This window comes from Manis pentadactyla, chromosome 5 (genome assembly GCF_030020395.1).
Source record: "Manis pentadactyla isolate mManPen7 chromosome 5, mManPen7.hap1, whole genome shotgun sequence".
Classification (NCBI taxonomy): Eukaryota; Metazoa; Chordata; class Mammalia; order Pholidota; family Manidae; genus Manis; species Manis pentadactyla.
The window spans coordinates 177,349,029-177,374,713 of record NC_080023.1 but is presented as its reverse complement, the minus strand read 5'-3'; the positions used below and the strand labels follow the sequence as shown (position 1 = coordinate 177,374,713).

At 51.4% G+C, this 25,685-nt stretch overlaps 2 protein-coding genes across 5 annotated transcripts in view; one reads left to right on the top strand and one right to left on the bottom strand.

Moving 5' to 3' along the window:
* Positions 1–5,484: 5,484 nt before the first annotated feature.
* On the bottom strand, positions 5,485–12,656 carry GID8 (GID complex subunit 8 homolog). Its single transcript, XM_036901760.2, has 5 exons — positions 12,487–12,656; positions 9,692–9,820; positions 8,478–8,674; positions 7,887–8,084; positions 5,485–7,130 (listed from the first exon to the last, which is right to left on the bottom strand). Exons 2-5 carry the CDS (start codon positions 9,807–9,809, stop codon positions 6,957–6,959), a joined length of 687 nt encoding a protein of 228 aa, XP_036757655.1. The 5' UTR covers positions 9,810–9,820; positions 12,487–12,656; the 3' UTR covers positions 5,485–6,956.
* Positions 12,657–12,804: 148 nt separating this feature from the next.
* Positions 12,805–25,685, top strand: part of DIDO1 (death inducer-obliterator 1) — a 49,584-nt gene continuing 36,703 nt past the window's right edge. The window contains exon 1 of one of the 4 annotated variants that reach the window (XM_036901756.2): positions 12,805–12,945. The gene's annotated coding sequence lies outside the window, so the exon portion shown is untranslated. Of the gene's footprint in view, positions 12,946–20,443; positions 20,579–25,685 lie in introns of those variants that run through there. The other 3 variants (XM_036901759.2, XM_036901758.2, XM_036901755.2) reach the window with 3 other exon arrangements.

Here is a 25,685-nt window from a genome sequence, read left to right as displayed (position 1 = left end):
AAGATATTCTGGAAAATACTCAGGAAATACTACAATTTTACCCACCACGTATCAAGTGAAAGTTAGGGATAGTGCAGGGACGGTAAGACTCCCGGGTAACCAATTTTTAAAATAGGCCTTGGCGGTGGGCTTCAGCTCTGTGACCAGGGGCTCAGTGCCGTCAGGGCCCCCAGAGCAGGTGCTTGCTGGAGAAGCCAGGCTCCTCACGTGCTCTGAGCGTGGACTGCGGGTCAGGTCAGCGCTGGGCCCTCACTCTCCGGGGCTCCATGTGTAGACTTGGGAAGCCGGCTGCTGCAGTCTCACGCCCAGGAAAGGCGTGGGCTGGGATACGGTGGCAAGTACTGGATTTCTGGCTGCACTCTGCCTCTCCCCGCTGCCGCCGCCTCACACACCCTCGCTGGGCTGCATCGCACCACGGGGGACCTCTGGAAGGCTTCTTACACTCTTAGAACAAAGCCTGATTTCCCTACAGCAGGGGCCCTGCGTCTCTACCCCCAGCCTTCTCTCTGTGGAGTGAACAAACAAGCCCACCTCAGGGCCTTTACAGTTTCCGCCCAGGGTTTTGCCTGCCTAGCTCCGCACACACTTGCTGAACGAATTGCTATTCTTCTGTCCAACCTGATGTTCAATGGGTGGGGAGGGGTTTATTCCCCAAGGAGCCCTAGTCCTCAGTCAAGAACAGTTGGGAACTGAGTCACTGTTACCTACACCACCAGCCATGCGCCCCGCAGTTCACGCTCACCCACTGCTGAGGCTCTGACAATTTTATGTGACTCACAGAATCACACTGTAGTGGCCATTTGTCCTTTGACTACCCAAGTACCTTTCCCCCTGGAGCTGATGTTCCGGGTGGTAGCAAAGCACAAAGAAGGGGCGGAGGGGGGGACATTTCTGTAAAGAGGCGGGCTGGGAGGTGTCCCTGAGAAGGCGTGAGAGGGAAGCCAGTGAAGGAGCCAGTGGTGCAGACTGGGCAGGAGTGGGCCAGCAGCTCAGGGGCACAGCCTGAACGCACGGTCAAGGACTGACAGGGGGTGGGGTACAGGCCCCAGAGGCTTTGGAGGCCAGGGGGAGACCAGGCAGGGCTCTGAGGCTGGGAGCCGCCAGTCACCACAGGAGCCCCTGGCTGCACTGCGGACAGCTGGGGGCAGCCAGCACAGAGGCAGAGAGGACCAGGCCAGTATGTTACTCCAGGCCTGAGGTGGGGGCACTCGGCCAGGGGGACACAGGGGGGCCGAGAGGTGCTGAATGCACAGGTTGTGAGAAGGGCCGACAGGCACAGGTGTGGTGTGACCTGAGAGGGCTCAAGGCTGAGATGGGACAACCTCCTGAGGTCCCGAGCTCAGCAGGTCCCCCCAAAGGCAGAAGGCCCGGGTACCAGCCAGGCCTGCTAGACAAAATGTTACATTTTGAAGGCAGGCTACCAACACTTGGTGCTGGCAGTGGCCAGGGTGGACACATGCTCCCCAGACTTCTAGTCGATTCCATGAGCTACCCAATACCCAACTAACACACTGTCCTCGAGGAACAAGGTGGAAAATGACTGGGGGGCAGTGTAGAGAATGACAGTAGACGGTTTAACGCCTGGTTCTCAAGAGATGGAGAGCTGCTGGTGGTGACAGCGGTGTCACAGCCATGCTCACTGGTGACAGGATGTCGGTACCACCTTCTCGTTTGCAGCCTGCCTGCCTGCCTGATGTCACTTTACCCCCAGCACAGAGGTTTCCAGAGGTGATTCACACCTTGCTGCTTACGCTGTGGCCCCTCCTTCCTCAGCCTCCAGAGCCACGCCTACTGCAGCCGAGCCCAAAGCCCAGGCCCAGCCAGCACACCTGGCTGCTTTTGCAAAGTGCAGACCCACCAGACCCAGGCCTGGCGTCCCCCTAGTCACTGTCTCCTCTGCTCCATGTGCAGCCCCCAAAATCCAATTACCTCCCCTTGAAGATGAGGAGCCCAGAAGTGACACAGACGGGTTTCATGTCCATCTGCTGTCACTGGCGATCTCAGCCCTGCACACGATGTGCACGAACAGAGGGAGGCGTCCACCTTTCGGCCTGAGCTCCTACGTTCAGTGGTAGAAGAGAAGCACTGTACACGATTTTTCTGGAAACCAGAAAGACGAACTTGACGACACCAAATGGATTCTTTTTCTGGAAGGCTGCTGGTCGTGTGGGTGTGCGGCCCTCTGGTGGGCCCCCCGCATTAGGATTCAGCGCAATCAGTTCCACATGTGGGACTGACTCTTTGTTCTGGAACAGTCCCTCCTAGTCAAAGTGTTTGTGAGTCTTACAACACTTCTGTGCCACACTAAGGGCACAACCGGAATGCTGAGGCCAAAGACTGCCCAGGCAGGCTGGCACCTGCCCCTCACCTGGATCAGCGTGTCAACAGCCCTCTGCACTGCCCACTGGCCGCCCACCACCTCCCTCCCAGACCCTCACTGGGTTCAGCTTACTTTACTTCCAGAAGCTGCTGGGAACATCATGTGACTGTAAGACACCACAAAGGGGGGGCAGGCAACCCTGCTGTGAGCAGAGTCCCTAGAGTCCAGGCCCCGCGGAGGGCAGCCGCTCGGCTCCGGATCACAGCGCCCACTCCACCCAACACGGCGCTTCTGAATCAAGTCCGCGGGCACGCGGCACAGTGGGCAGGGGCATCCTCCCGGGCTCCTAGTGCCGTCGGGCCTCCTAAAGCGGGGAGCCCACCAGAGGGCTGCACACCCACATGACTGGCAGCCTTCCAGGAAAGTGCAGAGCACAAAGGCCCTCATCTTCAGGGCCACTCCTCGGGCTGACCCTCTGGTGAGAGCTGGGTACACAGGAGTTTGGTGGACTTTGTCCTGTGGGGCAGCCACACTGGACCCTGACCTGCCCTTCCAGCTGGCAGACCTGCGAACACTGCAGGTGAATCTCAGCCCCACCTGCTATTTAACCTCCCCACCCCTCCCACCCCCCAACACACACCCTGCAGAGGCAGGGCTATTACAGCCAGTCCCTCAGACTGCCTCCTCCCCACACCAAGGCCCTCAGTGCCAGGCTGAGCCTGGGCTGCGGCTGGGCCAGAGCATGGGGAACCTGCAAAGGCCAACAGCACAGGACGCTCCACTCACAGACGAGTCCCCACGGCCAGTCACGTCCAAGGTCCCTTTGACCCATGTTCTCTGTCTGAGTCAGATCACAGTGAGGAAAGCAGCACTGCCTCAACTGCAACTGTGAATTAAGGCACAACACCCAAGCAGGCAGGTCCCACATGCCAGGACCGTGGCCCCTGCCAAATAGCTCACCCATCGGGAGCGCAACCGCAGCATTCCAGGGAGCCGTGCCCCACTGCTCCGCTTGGGTGCCTCACCAGGACCCAGCGGGCCACCCACTCAAGGCAAGGAGGGCAGTGGGGGCGTGAGGCCGGCATGAGGCGTCACTGCACATGGCAGCAGTGGTGGGAGTGGCTTCCTCCTGTTTTCTGCCCCCAATGGCCCTGCAAACCCCTGGAATCTGCACTCCCCCACGTCACCATGCCAGCACCTGGAGTCCTCGCTTCTGCACTTCACTGGCAGGCACCAGGACACTGTCGCTCTGTCACGTGTCCTCCGGCCTCCTGGAGCACAGGAGCCACCAAGACAAGAGCCCCAGGCTCGCCATGCAGGCTGCTGCTGTGGGTGTTTGGAAGTAGTCACGCATGAAAGAAACTCCCTGGGACATTCTGACCCACCTCAAAACCAGGCTGGGGCAGCCCAGACAGTTGTATTTCCTTCACAAAAATGGAAAGTGCCACACTCTAGAGGACAGGATAGATGTCACCCTAAACACACCCGCACACAGATGCACACGAACATGGGGACAGAACAGACACAAAGCCTAAGGCACACGGAATGACTGCCTCCCCCCACCCTTCCCATTCTAACTGACCAACTTCCGATAGAAGGGTCGGCATTTAATTATTAGAATATCCTTATGCAAGAAAAGAGAGCTTTTGAATGACCACCCCGAGACATGTGGGAACTTTTGTTATGAAACTAGAACAGGTAGCACAAGTAACCTATTCCACATTTTTCATGGGCCGCTGGGGCCGCACTTCGGCCCTTGGGGAACGACGGGGCTGCAGACTCCAAGGTGTGCAGGCTCCGCAGCAGCTGAGGGTTCACATGGGAGGCAGCAGACCCACGCTGACTGGGCCACTTCCTCGGGATTTGAAAAAGCACGTCATTGCTCTGAAACAAAAAGTACTTGCAAAGAATGACTCGCGAAAGTCAGATAAAAGGTGTCAAATGCTGCAGGTCACCCGGGCTGGTGAGGACACAGCCTCACCCCAACAGTGCTGCTTGGACCCTGGAAACAGCCCAGGAGAGCCCTGCTCTGTCACCCCCAGCATGTCAGTCTTCAGTGTGAAATGCGCCCAGTTCTTTCTAAAACCCCTGGTCCTGCCCCTCCCCCCCAGACTAACAGCACAGCAACAAGAAGGTAAAGACATTGTGAACCACCTCCATCTTCAAGGCTCCGCAAACAGGGTCTTCAGTCAACAGGCCAGGGAAGCTTTCAGCTCAAATACCAGTCCCCAAAATACCTGCCTTTTCTAGAACCTGGAAACCTTAATTCAAATGGTAAAATATAGTAGTTCTCATTTGCTTTGTAATCATCCTATGCTTCAAATATATTCCAAACTAGGTGTTATTGCTCACAGGGCTTCATGATGTCAGGAACATAGACTACCAGAGTATTCTCAAATTTTATTTATTTCAAGGCACTTTCCATAAGAAAGCATTAAAAAAAAGAAATAACTACCTCTAAAACATTACATTTTAATAAAAACAACGGTGAGAACCAAATGAAACAAAATAGAAGCATCAAATTACACTTGGCGTTCATTACGTCAAGATGACTTAATTTAGTTTATTGCTGAAGAAACACTGCAGAAAGGCGGCAAACAGGAAAAGTTGGGGATTTCCAGTCCACTAAGGGATCCCAGGAAAGCAAGCCTGGTGCACGACGATGAGCGAACAGGAGTCCCGTGTGAGCACGAGCTCCTGTGGGTCTGCAGCATCGGCTCGGGAGATGCTCGCCAACCGGACGGCAAAGCAAAAGGCAGTCTGACCTTTCATGCCTGGACAGACCCCCCTTCAGGCCCCAGCAGTTTATGGACACAGGACTTAACATGACTATACAGCTCAGTTTGAAGGACGTGTCAGATTGATTATAGATGAGTGATGCAATGCGAATAAAAGGATTAGGTATACACTGAATTATGAGATGCTTTTCAAAACGTATGGTTTTATCTCTTCCTCTCTCCCAGTATTTCTCTTCCAGCTTCTACTATATTTAACTGTTAATTACCTGAGAATTTAATCCCTTTTCCTTCCAACTTATTTGTAGTGTTAAACCTCTGAGGAAATGATGATAAGATCAGATCTGAAGATAATTATGGAGACCGTCAGAGCAGAAACACCTCCCTTCTAGGGGTGGGGGACACCCTCATTCTTGCCAAACCAGGGGGGTCAGTGTACAGTGGAAATGCAACACTTTCACCATTGCCTCTGATTGAATCACACAAACCATCTAGGGAAATAAACCCTGCCCAGAGCGCCTACCCACCGGACGACGACCTCACAAGACTCCAAGTCATAGCACAGTGTGAATATTCAGGGTAGACAACTGCTGGCACTAGACAGTTAATGATAAATACTCCAGGTATGCAGGAATGTGATGAGGGTGGTCCTTGCAATCAAAGGCGGACCCCCGACCCACCCAAATACCCACAAAGCTGCCTCAGCTTGCTTGTCAGGGCAAACAGACTCCCCCAAATTCAGCTGCTCATGGCATTTCTCTCAGTCCTGGAGTCCAGCGAAGGAGAACCAAGTCCCCGCCACTCCAGCAGCAGGGACTCCCTCCAGAGCACACGCAGGAGCCACAGCAACAAAAGAGGCTCTGTGGGCGCTGTCACCGCAGAGGACCCGCCCCGGGGGCAGGAGCCCCGTGGGGACCCACCAAGCCGACTGTCGCGCCAGCTCCCAGCAGCACCAGGCACAGCATCTGCCACCCCGCTCCCAGGCACTCGCATCTTCCCAAGGCCACTGACCACCACCTGTGAGCTCCCCACTGGGCAGGGACACTGGCGAGCGCACAGGGTCAGGACCCACACAGAACGGGCGCCCCGGGAAACGGTAGGCAGATGCGGCCTATGACGCACCTACGTCCAGCCCAGCTGTGCCTGCCCCCAGGCCACTCCCAAGCACATAACTCACCCCTCCTGCTGCACCTGCTAGATGCCCCATAGCTGCCCTCACCACGGGGAAGTCAGCCCCAAACAAAAGATCTGAGATGATTAAAACTTTTTAGAGGCCATTTTGGTCATTCTTGAAATCATCGAGAAACCTTTATTTTCAACAAAACTGCCTAGAAGAGATGGTTCATCGGTCCACTAGGAAGGTGTCTCACCACATACAGCACCAAAATATATATTTAAAAAATTAAAAAACACACAGCCCACCCATCACACACACACACATCTCCCCAAAGCCACACAACCCAGACCAAAAGGGAAAACAAATCAACTCAATACCCTCACACAAAAGAAATCTTTGAATTAGGATTTACAAATTTATATAGTCTTTTCTATGAAAAAACAAAACCGGGGGCGGGGGTGGTAAAGAAAAGAGCCCACGCTGAGGTTGGCTTCAGAGCTGCCGTGTGGACCACGTGGCGGCCTTTGTGGAGCCAGCTTCCTGAACCACGAACCACACACGCTAGCCGCCGACTCCTCCGTAGCCCACACCCCGGTGCGGCCGCACCCTCAGACACAGCGCCTCTCACTGTGGGTTTCCCAGCGCTCCAAAGGGCCATTTTCCCTTTAAAGAGATGCCAGGTCAGAAAAGAGTACGGGGGGTGTCTACTGCAGTAAATTCCTTCAGTCAGGGACGGACACTCCGGCAAGTCCAGTGCCGGTAAGGCACGGGTCCACCACACAGACTACTTGGGCTCCTCGATCACACCTTTGCTGAGGTCTGTCATTTTGGGGTATTTTACTTTCTTCTGGTCCAGCTCATTCTGAGCCCAAAGGAGCAGTTTCAGCAATTTTGCCAGCTTGGGTGTTGACTCGCGATTTTCATAGTCCAGGACAGCTTGGTTAACTTCACTCCACACCTGGAAAATAAATAGTCCGACAAAAGCCACCACACCTGCAGAGCACCAGCCCGGAGACTCTACTGTAGTGTGTACTTTATGCTTCTGGGAAGCCACCTCGGCACGAAAATCTTGTGATTTATCTAAATGACCTAAAGCCCGTGACCCTGAGAAGGACGGTAAACTTCTCCTTGACTAGAAGGAGCTTGAGGTCTGCTTAGCAAATGCCACAAATCTGGCCTGGATGGCAGGTCAAAGGGGCTGGGAAAGAGGAAAGACGAGGTGGGGGCTGACACAAGTCTCACTGCTTCAGCCTTGAGGACACCAAGGGGGCCCTGGAGGATGGCACTGCTTCCCGTCCTCGGGGGGCACCAGGAGTCAGGGAGCTGTGTCTGGGGAAGTGGCTGAATGCAGACAGAATGGTGAGGAGAGGAAGAGTTGCACAAGCAGATAGGATCTTAAGTAAAAAATACTTAGGACACCTACTTCTAATGAGCCCCCAAATGAACAGGAAGAAATTTAAGACAAACGCGAAAACTGGCAAGAAGCTTGACTGTCATGCAGTCATGTCACAACATTGATGTCCCAGCATCACGCAGGGAAGCACTAAAAACCGAGAGGAACTGCTGTCATGCCACGGCGCCCACGCCCAGCAGTCTCGGGGCTCCCTCCTGCACCACAAACTCTCCGCACGTAGTTTGCCACACGCCTTTGCAATCCCACCCTGAACATCTACTGAGGGAAAAACAGGAAGACTTTCCTGCCACTGATCTTTACCTTCTGCCTCTGCATCATATTAAGGAGGTCTCCAAAGGGCGACTCCTCGGGGTTGTCGAAGGCCAGGAGGGCCAGGGTGCGCTCCATCTCCGTCAGGCACTCCCGGCTCTCCTCACCCTGCTCTGCCAGCTGGGTCTGGGCGAACTCCAGCGCCGCCTCTGTCTCTCGCTGGCGGATCAGCTCAATCAGGTGCTGTTGCTGGTCGTCAGCAAAAGCAGACAGAGTTACACACCACACCCCCAGGCAAGCAACACCCAGCAGTATGGCACTTGTTTCTAGTCAAAAGGACATCTCAAAGGACTATTTTCTAGCATGCACTTTTTTTTTTTTTGAGAGGGCATCTCTCATATTTATTGATCAAATGGTTGTTAACAACAATAAAATTCTGTATAGGGGACTCAATCTAGCATGCACTTTTAAAGCAAGAAATAGCTTCTGGAACACTTAATACAACAGCTAACTCAAACCCCTTCCCCACATAGAATAAAACAGTATTCTACTAATGCAAATTATCCGTTACTTCTGAATCACCACGCATAACCTTAAGAAATGGAGTATCCACAAAGCAGATGCCTCCCAACCAAAACTCACTTGCAGGTGGAAGTACAGATACCGGTTTGTGTCTAGGAGTTCTGGGTGGAGGCTGTTGATCAAGGCAATAGCCTCCTGAATCTGGCCCTTCAGAATCATCTCACGTATTTTGATTCGCTCGTCAAGTGTTTCTAGATCCACACTAGGTTCGATCCCAGATTCCATTCGAAACTTCTCTGCTGCTTCCTTAAAGCCCTCTGAAAATGAAAACCATCTTCACTGCTCAGAAAGGCATCAAGACCTTAACACAAAGGCTTTTTATCTCTGGAGAGCACAACTGTCTTGAGTAAACGACCTCTGATCTGAACCACTTTTCTTAGGAGTTGGAATTAATATCTTTGTGATTTACCAGTTATGTCCTTGCAACACAGAAATTGAAAAAGTGTGCTTCACTCTACCCACACCATCCAGACAAACTCTAACCTACCAACAGAGGTGATAATGAATGCTACCAAGCCACCGTGGTGGTTGGCGCACCCTGAAGAAGGCTGTGATTCCAGAACCAGACCCAGAGACACTGCAGCTCTGGTCCAGGTGAGACAAGGCACAGCAGACACTCCTCACAGTCTGCAGGGACCTGGCCACTCCACCTTTAGTGAGTCTGTAATTCTCTTCAATATGACAGCAGCATGTGCCTTTCTCTCCACACACAGCTGTGCACACACACAGCTATGGGTAGACATTTCCTCATCACCTTTAAAAATATCTTAACAGAGACTAATTTGGTGGGGAGGGGGCAGGGCTAGGAACTGATGAGGAAACTTATACCTTTTGAAAGCATCTGGTTTTTCTTACCATGCACAAAATCACCCTTTTCCTTTCTGACGTCAAGTGTTAGCTACAGACCACTACTGCTTCCTTCTGTATGCTTCTGCCCTCTCCCTTTCCTCTTCCGACTGGAACACACCTTCTACAAACTGCCCAAGATAACTTAGCAGACTGGCCACAAGAGATCAACTGGACTTCACATGTACTTCAGAATATTCTTAATTATCTTGATTAACTAAAAATTCCAAAGGCCAAGAAACAGGTTTTTGACTTAGGTCTCAGAGACCTGGAATAATGATCTCATCTCCAGAAACCTTTAACATGACAACTCACAAATTTTTAAGTTAGCAGCATTTTTATAACTTTGCCATGGTACTTTGGTGGTAAGGTTCTGACAGTGTGTGCAAAAAGGGAGGCCCACGTCCTGGTGGCAAGCCACTCATTACCTGTAACCAGGTAGTTCATGATGAGGCGATTCATGTCTGCTCGCTGGACATGTAAGTTATTGAGCTTTTCCATCCACTCATCTTTCGTGATTTCATCGGGTTTTTCTGTATAACTCATTCTGATTTATTCTATAACAAAAAAAATGTTAAGAATTGCTGAGGAATTTGATGACAATTGTGATCATTTCAGAAATAAACATGGCAATGTGGTAAGAAGTAAAAGGGAGAGTGGGAAGATAATTTAAATCTGGAACACAGGAAGTGCAAAGGGCCTGAGACCCAAACATGGGTTTAGGGACTAGAAAGAAGGCTGGGTGTTCAGCAGGTAGGGAGGATGAGTGCAAAAAAGAGTCAAGGGTCTTAGAACTGAGCAGTCACAGATTTGGCTGGGCTCATATGGGAGTAGGGCCTTACAGTCTGACAAAGAAGGTGAGACAGGGTGACCTAAGCCCACAGGGCAGCCACAAAAGGTCTGAGCTGAAAACAACATGCTATGATGCATGTGCTCAAAAGACGCACGCAATTCTGTGTGCAACTTACACCCACCAGACTGACAAAAACGAAAGAGTCTGACAATACCAAGTGTCAGCAAAGACCCAGGGCTGTCCTGAACTCCTTCACATGACTGTCAGAATGCGGCACTCCCGTGGAGCTGAGCACATACAGCAACTCCACTCCCACAAGACTGAGAGCCTCAAACACTCATGACCGCACACCAAGCCCAGAAAAGGCTGTTCACAGAAACACTATTCAAAGTGACAACGATATGGAAGCCACCTCCCCAAATGTCCTTCAACAGCAGCACAGACAGTGATGCACAGAACAATCCCAGACCCAAAACCCTCAGGCAGGCATGTTTCACAATTCAGAATTTTACAGATTGTTCAAAGACATATCGCACAGTTTACCATATATTATGTGACATCTTCACTGGGCCGGGGAAGCACCCCATAGGCCAATATGATTTCTTCGGTGCTGTGTATGAGCAGAATAGAGGCTGCTAAAAGCCTTTACCAGGTCAGGTTTTGCCATCAAATAGGTTATAAACAAAAACGTTTGGTTTTCAGAGCTATATGAATTTAAAGAATGCTGAGAAGGGGCTGCGGCCGTGTACTCACACACAAATATTTCCTACAGCAGTAAATACGTGAGCACAGCCACAAGGATGACGCCTAGAAGCCATCAGGCTGAGTAAAGCAAGCTGCAGCAAGGCCCAAGTGTGGACAGGCAAGTTTGTAAAGAAACAAGACAACTTACGTAATATGTGCTTCAGCAATAAATACAGACGTGGTGGCAAATTGTTTTGTTGTCATTGCTGTTTTACAGGAGAGCATAAAACGTGAACCTCATGTGGATACCATGGGCTGGAGGAGCCAGTCCTGACTGGACCAGTGCACTCGGGAGAACGGTGTGGGCCCACCACTGTCCACTTCATTTTAGTCTTCATAACTGACATTCATAACTATATATTCTGGATACTGCTCCATACACTTTATAAAATACTCCAAGAATACTACTCTATCAAAGCATTTGCTAAATTTCTTCAATAAATAAATTAAAAGATGGCAAATGTGGGGCACTGAGAGCTGAGGAGACCCACAAGGAGCCACCCAAACAGGAGAGGCGCGGCAGAGGGCTGGATGGGCACAGCAGACCGAGATTCTGGGGGCTGGAGCCAGTGGCGCTGCTTTGCGACTGAGTGTGGAAGAGAGAAAGAATAAGGAGACTGTGGTTCGGCTGGAGGCGTCAAGTCTGAGATCTTAGGAGGAGGCCACAACTGAGCAGGAAAGCCCGGGAGACGAACAGGTTTGAGGAGCAGGGCAAGTCTGAGCTGACTACCAGAACTGCAGCTGGCGAAGTCCAGAAGGCACCTGGATTATAGGTCCCGAGCTCAGAGTTGGAAATATTAATTAGGGAAACATCTGCCCAAAAAAATGGCCTCAAAAGTCAAGAGTTGGGGAAAGATTGCTGAGAAGGAGTATGGGAACTGAGAGAGCAGCAGAAGGGGAGGCCAGCAGAAGAAAACTTGCACGTGAGACAAAAGCAAGAGATGTCGGCCCTCATACAACACCCATCATACCAACTGCACAACCCGCACTCACATCAAATTCTTATTCCTAGACAGCTCATGGAACCTAGGACAAATAAGGCAGCCTTCTCTTAGTTCCACTAGGTGATTGGCAATCTTACCAGAACCACTCCTTGGCAACAACTCTGGGGAACTACCCGTTGTGTTTTGTGCAGTTAAATATTCAACAGACCTAATTAAACAAGCCAATTTTGAAGACCAGGAATGCCTGCTTTCCAAGCAGGCATTTACGGCCTCACCAGCTCAGTTTTTTCCCTAAGCGGTTCTATTATTAACTCGTCTCTTCACAGAAACACAGCGCAACACTTCTAGTAACTACCACTGTTCTAGCTGGTGGCCGCTTCTGAACGCTGGAGTCTTCGCTTGGAACGTCCCTCCCTTGCAGCATAAACACCCAGGTACACCGCCCAGGCACCGAGGAGGCAGGAGCCTACATGGGCGCCGAGGAACAGGGCAGTTTGACGTGCACAGATCCACGGGGCGCGGCCTGCGCAAGAACTTGCCCGATTCTGACACCTGCTCAGACCTTGGGCCCCGTACCCCCAGCGCGGGTCCGGCCAGGCGGGCGCCCCCCACCGCCGCCCCTCCCGGACCCCTCCCCACCTCTCTTCTCCCGGCCCCTCCAGCGCCCGGCCTCCGCCCCGCCCCGCCGCGCTCCCGCAGAGACGCTGGGCCCGGCGGCCCGGGCCCGCCGCGGCCATCTTACCGTGAGGATCCCGCCTCCCGCGCTGCGAGGTCTGCGCGGCCGTTCGGAGGCCGGCCCGGGAGGGGTGGCGAGAAGCCGGGGAGGGGGAGGGGGAGGCGGAGGCGGAGGCCGGGCCTGCGACGGAGGCGGGGGCGGGGAACCGGAGGGCAGACGCACCGGCGGACGCCCCCTCAGCACTTCCCGCGAGATGAGGAGGGCGCGAGTTGGCTGCCAATCAGGTGTTTCCGCGAGGGGGCGGGTGCGGCGGCCGTCCGGAAGCGCGGGATTCCACCTTCCGTCCTTGCGCAAAGGTGCCCTCGCGCTGTTCCCTCGCACTACGGGTTGGCGCGAGAGTCAAAAGGCGTCGGCCGTCTCTGGGAATGATGGCCGCCGTCAAGGCGTCGTTGTAAGGAACTTCGTGCCCGGACAGCGACGTCTAGACTGAGTCGGAGGCGAAGGTCTCACGTTCCTTTCCGTCATGTGTGTGAGCCCGGAGGGCATGGGGCGGGGGTGGAGGACAGGTGCCGGGGCCCTGGGCGGCCCCAGGCGGGGTCCCTCCCGCCCAGGCGCTTGCCCCCGTCCAGGCCGGCGGAGCCGCCAGCGCGCGTCCCGACGGAGCGCCCGTCCTTTCTGTTGAGGCGGGCCCCGGGGCTTCCCGGCGTGTCGGTGAGCCGCACTCGCTCGCACGCCGATGGGTCACCAGAATCGGGCCTTCCTCGGGTAGCCTCCGCTGCCGGGGCCGGGCCTGCGGGTCTCTGCGGCTGGGGTCTCCCTCTCGGGACCCGCGGTGCCCTAGGCCGCGCTCACCTTGGGCAGAAGCTGCAGGCCTGTGCGACCGAGTCCTCAAGGTCCCTTGGCCGGGACCTGGTGGACGCGAGGCGCACAAATGCGTATTTGCGCGTTTATTTGCTTGCTGTTGTGGGTCTGTTCGAGCGGAGTGCAGACTCCGTCGGAGCAGGTCTCGTTTTCCCGTTGCTGCAAAGACTTAAGAGCTTCGGGAAGGAAATTGAGGGGCATTGCATGTGCTGTCCTCCTGAAGTAGAACTCGGGATTAGATGGTATCGTGTGATTGCTCTAAAGTGAACGGAATAAAGTGAAAGTGGTGTGGGACTTCTCGCAGAAAGTACTTCCGATTCGGCAAATAGGTTTGACAATGACGACTGGTTGTGGACATTTTCTGTTAGTCGAACGAGCTAAATCTGCATGTTTTGACACAAATCTATTTAAAACTTGAATGTAATTCTTGTTTTTGATTACAACCTTTGTAAATACTTAATCGTATAAGCAATTCTAGATGTCAATTTCATAGTGTGTGAGGGTGTACAGATTTTTAAATTATTTTCAAGGGTACACAAGCCAAGAGCTTGAATGCTAGTGTCCTGAGGAGATAGAATATTCCGGTCCAAAGAGGCTTCAGCTGTGCCTTCTCTCTGGGTCACAGGTTAATGCCGCCCCCCTCTCCGAGTCCTGCAGATTTCGCCTCTGTAATTCTGAGACTGGCTGCTCTCTGGTGCCCAGCCTCTTCCCCAGAACCTGGCGGCCACCCTCTCTGCTCCTCAGGGGTCCTGCAGGCTCCTTTGTGAAACCCGCACAGAAGGCAGGGTGATCTCTCCTCATCCCTGTTCTCTTCGCACCCTCAGTGGCTTCCCAGTTGCCTGAGCAGACTGAGCACAGTTGAATGCCTCTCAACTACCACCCCTTCCCTCTCAACACCGCTCCCCACCTGGTGGTTTTTCTCTAGACTCACCAGGCTGCTGGCTCTGGGCTCTCACGAGTAGGCTTCTGTAAACAAAGCCTGTGTAGTGCCTCTAGTTTGTGCTCACGCAGTGTCACAGACCATCCCTGTGTAGCATTTGGCACGCTGTTCTGTGTCACTGATGCCTGATGGTAAGTCAAGATTTACCGCAAACCTGAGCTGCACAAGAGCCAAAACATCTAGTACACGTGGGAGTTACGTAGGTACTTGTTGGGAACACAAAGGAACGAGTGATGACCTTAACTGGAAGCAGTTTCAGCAGAGACGATGAAGGGAAGCATTCTGAGGAGGGAAAATCAGCAGTCCTTAGTGGTTGGCAGTTTGTGGACCTGGGTGAGGAGTCGGAATGGTGCTCAGATGTGTAGCCTGCTTGATGAGGTTCTGGTGGTGGCACCAGGTGGGTAACAGCCATCATGAAGAGTGAGATGGGAGGAGGGGAGGGGAGGATGGCTCGGTGTGGGCCTTGAGTTTGAGGCCCCCATGGCACACACGTGAAGCTTAAGGGAAAGGTGAGGGCTGGAGGGGAAGCTTTTGTTGGGACACAAGTGAGAGTTGATAAACATACTCAGAGAAGGTCACAGAGAAGAGGAGCGCATCGAGTCCAGGATCAGGAGGGGCATGGGTAGCTGTCATACCTGAAAGAAGGTGCCTGTCAAGGGGACAGTTTTGATGATCGGGGGTTTAGTAGGCTCTCCTGAAACGATGTGTGTTTCTAGGAGTTTCTAATGTGATTAGTGTCAAATGCAGCAGGGCAGTCCAGTATGACATTCCCCAAAAACTGTTCACGTGACAGTTATTGGTGACAGAGCAAGTTCTGTGTGTGACATGGTGGGAATGGAAACCATTATATTGCAGTGAACTGAGGTGTGAATGGGGTAAGGTGAAGACAGCTGGTGGGTTTAACATCTTGAGGAGTGATCTGGGCCATGTAGCAGGTGTGGAGAGGGGAGCAGGTGGACTCATGCCTTAAGTACAAAAGCAACGGTGTTCCTGGGTGGTTGAGTGGGAGGCTGGTGGGTCAAGAATCTCCAGGCTTCTGGCTTGTGCATTTGGGTTTATTGAAGTGGGACCATCACTGAATGAAGACACCGAAGGGGGGCCTGGGTTGGTGAGGTGGTGGCTCAGAAATTTATGAGCTCCTTTTGCATTCATTAGGTTTTGAGGTACATTTGATGCATCAAGTGGAGATGTTAGGGGAGCAGGTGAGTGGGTGGACCAGGATATGGATGGAGGTAAAAGCACGCACAGACACGTGTGCATGAGGTCCCCTATGGAGAGTGTATGGAGTGAAGATAGAGGCCAGCCTGGCCAGAGCCCTGAAGACAGCAGTGAGCAGGAAGGGCTCCAGGGGTATGGGGGAGCATGAAAGAGGATGGGCTCAGGGACAGAGGAGGGTGCAGTGCCATTGATCACCATCTGGGGGTGGTGACCAGGTTGACCACTATTTCAGGCCCATGGGATCATTAACTGGCTGTGGCTCTTGAGAGGGAAGAGGTGACCAGAGTGACCACTGTTCTGCAAGCCTAGGCGGAAAGTTTCATTTTGACAGATCAGAGTTCTTTAGAGAGAGATATTTTAAAGATTTGCTGATCTTAAAAAAGCATTAAAGAACTTTTTAAAAGGGTAAGGTATTTTGAGAATAAAATACACTGTTTTCTTTACTCCAGTCCTAGATTTTAACAACCAGGATATCAGCCACATTTTACAGAACCATATTTCCATGGATGTTTTCGTCTTACTCTTACAACCCAAAAGCATAAAATCAAACCCATATACACTGGAGCCCCTGCTTTCAAAATGATTTGGCAAAAGAAACCTGATTTTTCAGGATAAATAAACTGATTGGTTCTTGATGCTCAGAATTATTACAAGTAGGCAGTAAACACCAGTCAATTCCCACAGCATTAGCTTTTCACAATCCTTTCAGATTTCTTCATGAAGATGTTGAAAGGAGTAAGGGAGGATTTTACTACTACTTAGTTCTGCTACAGATATTCAGATGTCACAGTCTTAGCTGAACTGAGAGACCCAGCAAAGCAGGTTTAATAGGGATTGTCTGATGTGGTCCACCCTATCCCTCCTCATCTGATTGTTATTTCCCTTCCTACATTACACCACTAAATCCTAAAGCACCGGGTATGTCCTCAGTTTCTTTGGATGTGTAAAAGCAAAAGTAATACTTTTCTTGCTGAGCTTGTAACATACACTGTGTCCAGTCCAGTGCCACCTGAAACACATGGGATGGGGCGGGGGCCACAGTCTTGCCACTGCAGACCTGCAGGACGGCAACAGCCAGTGTGCTGATGGCTTTTAGTTTGCCCAAGACACCATCATACACATTTCATGCTGAATCTGACTCTGCCCTTCAGACCTGGCTGCTCAAGGATTTTATATACACATATTGCTTAAGGTTTGACCTTTTTTTAAAAAATTAAATAAAAGTTTATATGTAGATACAGACACACACATACATAAACACTTATGTAATACACATGTGCATGGCTACATCTTGTCTACTTTGAGGGGGTTTTGGCATGAGCCCAGCTCTTAGGATCAGATGTCTGGCTGGGAGGAAGGCACAGCACTGACTGGAGACAAGACATCTTTTTAGCTGGTATCCACGTTTTTTCTTTGTTTTTTGCTTTGTTCACTAAAATCTTCAGTTTACTTTTTAAATGCTCACTTTCCATTGAAGCCAAAGGAACTTTGTGGCTCTGACTACAGAGATTTTTCATTTCTCTGAATTACCATAAAAGGCAAACATTCTTGGTCTCCCACCTTCTGTGGACAGATAGGGAGATTTCATTTCTCCTTGGATTCCTAAATTTTAGAAGCAGTTGGTTCATTTTGGAACTCGAAAATATTCTGGTTTGGAAGGATGATTTATGAGTATTGATTTTGTTCAGAATAAAAGCTTGGGGTGTCCTTTTGGAGTCCTGATTACTCCACCCCCACTATTCTTGTTGGTATTCATGCAGTTACACTCTTTCCCACCCTCACCATTGGTGAGCCCGGTAGGAATGGGAATCTGTGTATGCAGTATTTCTATTGTGGACAAACCCAGAAAGCCACTGTTAGACCTGACTTTAGTCTCTTCTGCTTTTTAAGTATTTTCATTTTGGAAAAAAACCAAACTCTTAAATTGTCACCTGTACAGTTGTAGCCACATCTTTACCCTGAGGCCTCTACCCGGCCAAGGGTCTCCTTTTGATGCCGTCTCTTACCTTGGGGGCCCCTACAGCTTTCTGTCAAGCTCCCCTGAGGATTCGGGAATTTAGTGAAGATCTGTGGGTTTGTTTTTTTCCCCTTTTCTCTGTTACATACTTTGTGCTATCGTAAGCCTCTAAGGCCTGTTTGGGCACAACTGCTTTACTCTGAAAATCTGTAAATTGCATTGATTTTTCTGGCTTTCTGACTTGTATATTCCTTTAGAGACTGTTGGGAGGTGAAACCAGCCAGAAAGGAAATAGTTCTTACGCCTAATTAAAGTATGAGTTTCTTCTGAGGTTGACTATTATGACTAGATGTCTCAGAGCAACAGGGTCTATTCTGAGGAGTCACAGCATTGTTCTACTGAATATGTTTACTCTTGTTTCGGTAACAAAGCTAGGACTTCATTGCAGCTGGGGAGGTGAAAACACGGCGGTGACTTTTCCTGGCCAGGCACCTCTGAGGAGGGTAGAGCTAAGAGCACATCCAGACTGGCATCTTCTGCTCAGGTCTTTCCACCTTGCTTCAGATGCTGTCCTCAGCCCAGAGCCACTTGTCTTGAGTCACTTCCAGAGGCTGAAGTGGCCAAAGAGCCAGCGCTTTTCAATTCAGTTGATCGCAGCAGCAGTTGCTGGCACTGTTGAGAGGACTGACAGCGGCTATACACGGTGTGGAAATTATTTGGCAGAGCGTTAATGGGGGTTCTCCTTTCACTTTACTTCCCTTTCCTGTACTTTCATGTTTGTTTATTCTTTTGCCTAAAAGATAGGTTGGTAGAATTCTCCTTGACTTTGACGATGTAGTTCTATCACGATTTTCAGCCAGCTGTCTACAGGTCTGAAGGGTTGGATGCAAAGTTTAACTCCTAGTCCTAACTTTTTTTTTTGCTTTTGTTTCCTGTGCCATCCTACCAGTTCTTGCTTTATCCACCACCCTCCGCACCACCGCAGTACTCTGCTTGTGAGACAGTTGGCCACCTGAGAACACTTCCCTCCCAAATTCTAACCACATAGGGGCTGCGAAGTTGCCTTTTCCAATGGTGATGCACAAATGTAGGATCAGCCCCACTGGGGGGCAAACTGAGGTCTGATTAGAAGGGTCACCTGCTGTGTTCCTTAAAGGGTAGCCAAAGCCTAGTGCTGTAGTGTTTGCTTTGGGCGGAGGTAATAGCCAGTTTGATTGTGAAACCTTTTAGCAATGATGAGATGGTGGGACCATGCAAGTGGACTTATCTAAAGTTAACTGTTAAAGTTCCCTGGCTTTATACAATGTAAAGGTGATGGGAATTTCATCAGTTTCTCAAAAACAAACAAACCCACAATAAAACAGTGGTTGAAGCTTTTGTTAGTAATAAAAAACAATACTAAATGTATTTGTTCCTAGGACTGTACATTTGATCCCCAGGGAAGCAGGGTATTGTATTTTGAAATAACCTTTCATTCACAAATGGTTAAGAGCACAGCCTCTGGCTGCCAGGCACCCTGGGGCCCAGAACAGTGTGAGAGGCAAAATGAGACTGCAAGTTGTGAATGAGGGGGCCCAGGCCTCTGGACCTTCCCTCCTGTAGCCTCATGGATGCCTGCAAGACTGGAAGCCTTGCGAGTAGCTTGTAGCCCTCCGGCCTAATGGGCCACATGCTGCCTACTGGGCCTGGAAGCCTGTTGAGCTGCTTTTTCGCCAGGGAGGAGCACCTCCACAAGGAGCGACAGCAGATTGGAATTACTTGAAGATGTCTGATGGGGGAGGGCCTGGCTGCCCAAGGACGGTGGGTGCCCCTCAGCAGAGGCCCAGCCAGCCAGAGCCAGCTCCTGCGGTTGGGGTTGGAAGGGGAGGCCCAGTCCAGGGAGCCCTGAATTGTCCCCTTTCTTGCTGCTGCTGAAGAGGCACCCGAGGGTGGCTGAAACTGTCACTCCATGTTTCCCTTCTGTGCGCTTGTCCTTCACTCTGAGCTTCCTCATGCGTCATTCCCCCCTTCCACCACTGGCCCTGTCCTTGGTGCCTGAGAGTGAAAATATCACCTTTAAGAAGACATTGCTGCTGGCTTTGTGTCGTGTAAAGATCCTCAGTTGAAGAGGCAGGTTGGGTTCCCCATTCCAACTACTGGTTAGGGAGGCAGCCCTTTGTCCCCCTCACCCCAGAGCGCAAGTCCCACGTGACAACTTGCCCAGGATGACACAGCTGTTCAGGTTCAGGCCCGGTTAACAGTCTCGTCTCTAAACTCCAGTACACGTCTGGGGGCAAACCTTAAGACACAATTACGGTGGACGTGTGTGGAGCCCCTCCCTGAGAGATTCGAGGTTGCCCTAGTGGAATCACACCAGCAGAAACAAGCTTCCTTGTATTCCCTGGAGGAAAACTGAGTCTCTCTCAGAAACTGGCAGGCCTTGCAAGCTTTGGAGATGTTCGTTAAAACACACCTGCCCCCACGGGGGGCACGTGAGGCCCCTGGTTTATCAGGGATGCTTCTGTGGGGTCACAGGTGCAGTTCTGCACGCAGGGTACCTTTCCGTTTCTGTCAAGGGTTAAAACGGGCCAAGAGGTCCCTTCTCCTAAGGAACGTTGGAGCAGCGCTCTCTGGAGGCAAGGGCCCTCAGCCAAGGCGTTACTGCGCTCAGGGCAAGCGTCTAACGTCCACGGTGCGCCAGGGAGGCAAGTGTTTTCCCTGTGAAGTCCGCTTGGCGGAGTATCTAGGTTAGAGTTGGAGCGAAGAAAATCCAGGTGGGCGGTGGGTATCTGCCAGACCCCCTTTCCCTTTATGGACAGGAGTTGTCTCACCTTTCCCTGTAGCCCCTGTGGACAGATGTGCCCGAGCGGTTGGGCGGACGCGCTGGCTTGGGGCGCTCCCCGGCCCGGCGGCGCGGGCTCGAGTCCACGAGGTACGTAGCGCTGCGCCGGGTTCTTGGTGCTCGTCCCGGCCCTCCTGCCGCAGCGCGCTCCCCGAGCGGCCCGTTCCCAGGGGCGCATGCGCTCAGCCGGGGCGAGACTCGGCCTCCTCCCTCCGCCAGCCGTGCGGGGGCGCTGGTCTGAGCGCGGGCGGCCTCTCTAGCCCCGCGTCTCGGTGGTGGCGCCGACCCCCGCCTGCCCGCCCTGCACGCTTCGCGGCGCTCGGAGGAAATGGCTGCAAGAGCCCAGAGGCCTCGGCCCGCGGTAAGTGGCGTCCGGGCCGCCATGCGGGGGACGGCGACGCGAGCAGTGCTCGGGGGTGAGGCGGTGGCGGCAGCGCCCTAGCCTGGCAGCCAGGAGCCGCGAGGTCAGCGCGAGTCGCGCTCCGCCGGACGGAGAAGATGGCGGCAGCGGGGATGGCGGGGGAGGGGCGAGGGCTTCTGGCCGGCGGCCCCTCCGCCGCGCGGCGCGGCCCGGGTCGCCCCGGAGCAGCCCGGGGGCGCTGGCGTCCGGACGGCCGGTCTGAGGGCTCCCGAGGGGCGGTGGCGGACGCTGCGGCGGCTGGCGGCGGCGGCGGCGGCGGGCGGGCCCAGCCCTGCGGGGCGAGGGGCGGGGAAGCGCTTTTCCCGGAAGTTCCCGGCGGGCCGGCTTGCGGCAGAAATTCCTCGTCAGGTGACTGGCTGGGGCCGGTTTTTAACCCGGTTAGTTCCTCTAGACCCTGGAGGGATTGGAAGTTCATTGTAGGCGCTTACCTGTAACTGGTTGGGCCGACTTCCAGGCGGCTACTGTTGTGAAGGACAGCTTTAGGGACAGTTGTGTGATATTTGGCGAAGTAGGAAGCAAAGAAGGCTTTCAGAAAATCGGTTTCACTTTCGTAAAGTATGTATATAGCCTAAAATACTGATTTTCAGTTTTTATTGCGGACTTGTCAATTTGATGTACACTGGCTGTATTTCTGTCCCATTTCACTCTCCGGTCATGCTGCAAGTAGAAGGGGGCGGCTTTGGCCTTCCGCGGGAGCTGTGCCTTTCTGGTCCTTTCTCACCTGACACTCAGATCCTCGTTTGCTTTCTCCTCCCTCTGTTCCCGTGTCTAGCTCCCCAGCCAGGTTGTGAGACCCAAAAGGTTGGGGTCAGGTTTTCTGCTGAATCTAGCACCTCAGTAAATGAGTTAGAATTGGGTGGGGCTTAGAAATGAGCACGGGAGTTAATTAAGCACGTGAGTTAAGTTGGAGACACTAATTCGTGCCTTGGCCGTAGATTCCAGTATCCACATCATTTGCACACTGGGAGAATGAGATTTGAGCCTAATGTACGGGAACATCTTGCAGGAGAAACAGATTTTAAGATCTTTTCCGTATAGTCACGTAACTTTGTACCGGGGTAAGTTGAGCCTCTGTTCAGCACCACTAACAGCTCACAGCGGGCACTGCTCCACGTGGCCCCGCTCGGAGCAGGCCTCCAGCGCTACCTCAGTGAAGGAGGGTGCTTTTGTTTGCATTCCAACCTCAGGAAACTGAAGTACAGGGAAGGAACTTGCCCAAGATCTTCGAGCCGGCTTCTAACTGAGCTGTAGGCACCCCCACCCACAAATGTTCTGTGATTTCCCCCAAATCCACATAAGCCCTGCTTGCAAGAAGGGTGCATAAGCCATGCATTTTAAAGATAAATTTCATGATCTTTAGAACGATTCCTCAATTTATTTGGCAAATATGTATTGCAACCTATGTGTTAAAACAACCTGGTTGTCTCAGAGACCAGAAAGGTGGCCTTCCCAGTCCTAGTGTTAGTGTAGTGGAGACTTGTTGGGACATCCCGGTTCCTTCTGTGAAATCCAGGTTGCCAGCCATGCACTTGGAGCTTAGAACTCTTAGGGCACTTGGGGTTGATATGTGTATGTGACTCTGACTTGTCTGCTCTGCCCATTTTAAACAGTGGAGACATCTCAGAAGTGGCACCTGGAAAGCCCCCGCACTGTTGTGAAACTTTTGCCTAAAGCACTTTGAGACACTCTGTTCCCTACTTGCCTGTGTTCTTGGAGACTTATTTTAATAATGAGTTTAGAAATAATGTGTATCTTTAATTTGCTTATGATTAATGTTCGATTAAATTCAGGCTACTTCAAGAAGAGTGAGTTTTCTTCTGATAAGAAGAAAGGGCACAAATCAAAGGTTGTGTGATTGGCTGCTCCCCTGCTCATTATTGTCAGTACCCATGGTTACCAGTTGCTACCCTCCACACGGTGATGCTCAGGGTGTGTATGTGTGAGCATCACAACAGTTTGTTGAAGAAATTGTCACTGGGGCTCAGGGGTGGAGTGTCATGCTGCAGGTGGGTCTTGAGCTGGACGGAGTTTGTTTTCACGTGGGAAGGGGAGGAGTTGGAGTGGGGACATTGGCGCCCGTTCTTCTTCTGGCGGTGGATGGAGTGTGTGGGTCCTGCTGTTGACACTGTAAGTCTTCAGAATCATTGGGTGCCTCCGTTAACTAGGGACCATTCGGAGAAGCCCAGGGGCTAGTTCCTTTTTAGTGTGTGTTTGCCAGGTTTCCAGGTCCTGAGTGTTTTCTTTCCATTAAAGTGATTCATTTTACCTTTTCTAATACACCTTTTAATCTGCTGATACCAAGTGATTTCCATTTGGCTCTTGGAGAGCAAAGATTGGATGTATTTATGGGCCAGCTCACTGTTGTCCTTGGGTCCCTGCAGTGTGGCACTGTCCAATAGAAGTCTTATTTCTCATATGCCTGGTGGCCTCAGGAAATCCAGTAAGAAAGGTTTCTGTAAACTGAGGCTCCCTTTTTTGCATTTCTTCCTTTGTAAGTAGTAGGGTCCCTTACAGTGTATGTCTGATAGTACTCTCTTATGACCAGTAGCAAATGATGTGTGTTAATTTCATCATAAAAGGTCTGTGATTAGCAACTAATGGAAACATACTCATCAGGAAAGAGGTTCAGAAGCAGTCTGAATGGAGCTCACATGGTCTGAGTACCCACACTTACTGGGAGCAGTCTCTCTTGCTTAGACTTCATTATATTTTTTGAGCAGTAGTTTTGAGGATAAGTTGTTATGTGAAGTTTAATACGTAGTTGTGTACGTATTTTAATACTTGTCGTGATCATGAAACAATCTGTAGTGGTGATTATCTTGTAGTTTGCGGAGGTGTTTCTTTTTGCGTTTCAGACATAGATGCTGTGCTTCTGTTCTTCATATACTCATGCAGATGTGTAGATGGCCCTTAGTACACCTTTATAAGAAGGTAAATGAGTTTTTTCCCCCAATAGATGATAGCTTTACTGTGTTTTGAGTTATAATGATAAATGCATATATAGGAAATTAAGACAGTATTAAAAATACAAAGAAGAAAGCAGAAATCAGAAGCCTATACATTACAGCTGTTCCCTTGGGTGGGTGTGGTGGGCTGTTTGTGGGAAATACTCTCACTGTGCAAGGCTGGCTTGTAACTGCCTGTCCCTCACATGCCTGGAGCCCTTTCCATGGCAGTGGCCATGGGGTTCATCACCCCTTAATCACAGCCTTAAAGATTCCTTTGTGGGTGTTCATTGATTTTTTTTTTTCACACCAGTCTCCTGGAGATGGGCATTGGTTTGTCCCTTTGTGAAAATGTGTTCCTGGGAGCACCTTCATAAATGCACCTACCCATACCCAGTTACCTCTGCCAGGTCAGAGGGAAACATGCCCACTGGTCCATGGGAACAGGAATGTTGCCTGCACTGTCCCCCTACTGAGCACAGAAGGGACTCTAGGTAAATATTTGTGAAATAGATTCTAAGAGGGCCTCCTTCCCCATTCACGGGCACGTTGTCACTTTAATAGATGGTATCTGCTGCTTACTGCACACGCTTGCTGTGTGCCAGCACCGCCCAGCCCATGACACTGTAATTTCAGATATATGTCCTTTAAGGAAACTGTGAAGTCACAATTGTCCCCATTTCCCATGCAGGAAAAGTACAGCCCTGAGGGAGATGCACTTCCTCAACATGCCCAGCTCTTAGGTTTGCCCCTGGAGTAGAGGCAGGGACGCCTGACATAGAGCCTGCAATCTTAAGTGGTATTGCCCCTGAGCCTCCCAACCCCCAGCCTCCTTATCAGAGGACTTACCCCACTTGTAATGGGGGTTGGGGATGTCACTGGGGAGGGCACTGCTGGCTGCCTTGGTCAGGATCGGGAGTGCTGAGCCCACTCAAAGAGGAGTCGTCCCCCTGAGATGCCACTGGGCCCCGAGGGGATACAGAGCTAGGTGAATGCAAGCTGTGGACTCTGGGTTTGTTAGATCATAAAGTATTTTCCCTTTCACAGCATGTATTCAGCAATGACATCTCTGTGCTCCTCCCTCCCCATGTAGCAGTGTAAGCCTATATTGTACTCAGGCTTGTCTGTCAAATTCAGCTATGCATAATAGTCTAAGAAAGGATACAAAGTCCTGTCATTTATTCTGTAACTCCTTTATTTAAGCTCAGACCTTTCTCACTATCCCCAAAACAAATGGGGCATTGGCTGCTGCCAGTCTCGGGGAAGGAGATTTCTGGCTAAAGCACACAGTTAGGTCTTTTTTGAGTTCCCAGGTTTCCTTATCAGGAAGCAGATGCTTGTGAGGAAAGGCCTTTGTTTTTTCTCCAAGCATGTTCTCTTTGAACGCAGGTGGCAGTCAGTATGAGGGCTGCAAATTTGGAACTGGAAGTCGGCGCTTCCCAGTAAGCACGTGGGTCTGGGATGGAGGAGGAGCAGTGCTGGAGCGCTGGCTTGGGGGTGCATCCCAGGTGGTGTCCCAGGAGAGAAGCCCTTTAAGCGGTTCCCCTGCCGTGACGCCTGTGCCAGGTCAACAGTTCTCAAACTGTCCTCCACACTGCAGTTATGAAGACCCTGAAGAGCTTTTGTTTATTCATATTATATCTGTTGTTTGGCATTTAAAACGAAACATTTAAATTTACTTACTCATTTTTAAATAGTAATAAGCCCTTGCCGGTTACCATGAAAACACCTTATGGAAACCATCTTCCACTGCAAAAACACGTAATGAGAAAGGTTGGCATTGTTTTACATTTTTGCAAATCTCTTTACCATCTGGCTTAGCTGACAACAGCTGGGTTCTCACTTCTGCTTCTGCAGATGCTGTTTCACTATCCCTGGCATCCAGCTTTGAAACAACCAGGGACTTGCAAGAGAGTGGCCCATGGGAAAGACACCTCAGTGCAGTTAATCTGCCCTTGGGGACCTCCTGAGCACACCTGAGGACCCCACTGAGAACCTTGCTCTAGCTGGTGATTAGAGATGCTCCTTTGTTGAGAAATGAGAATTTTCAAAAACAGTTGACTCTAAACTTTAACACCTGGGAAAATGGGTTACTTTAGGAA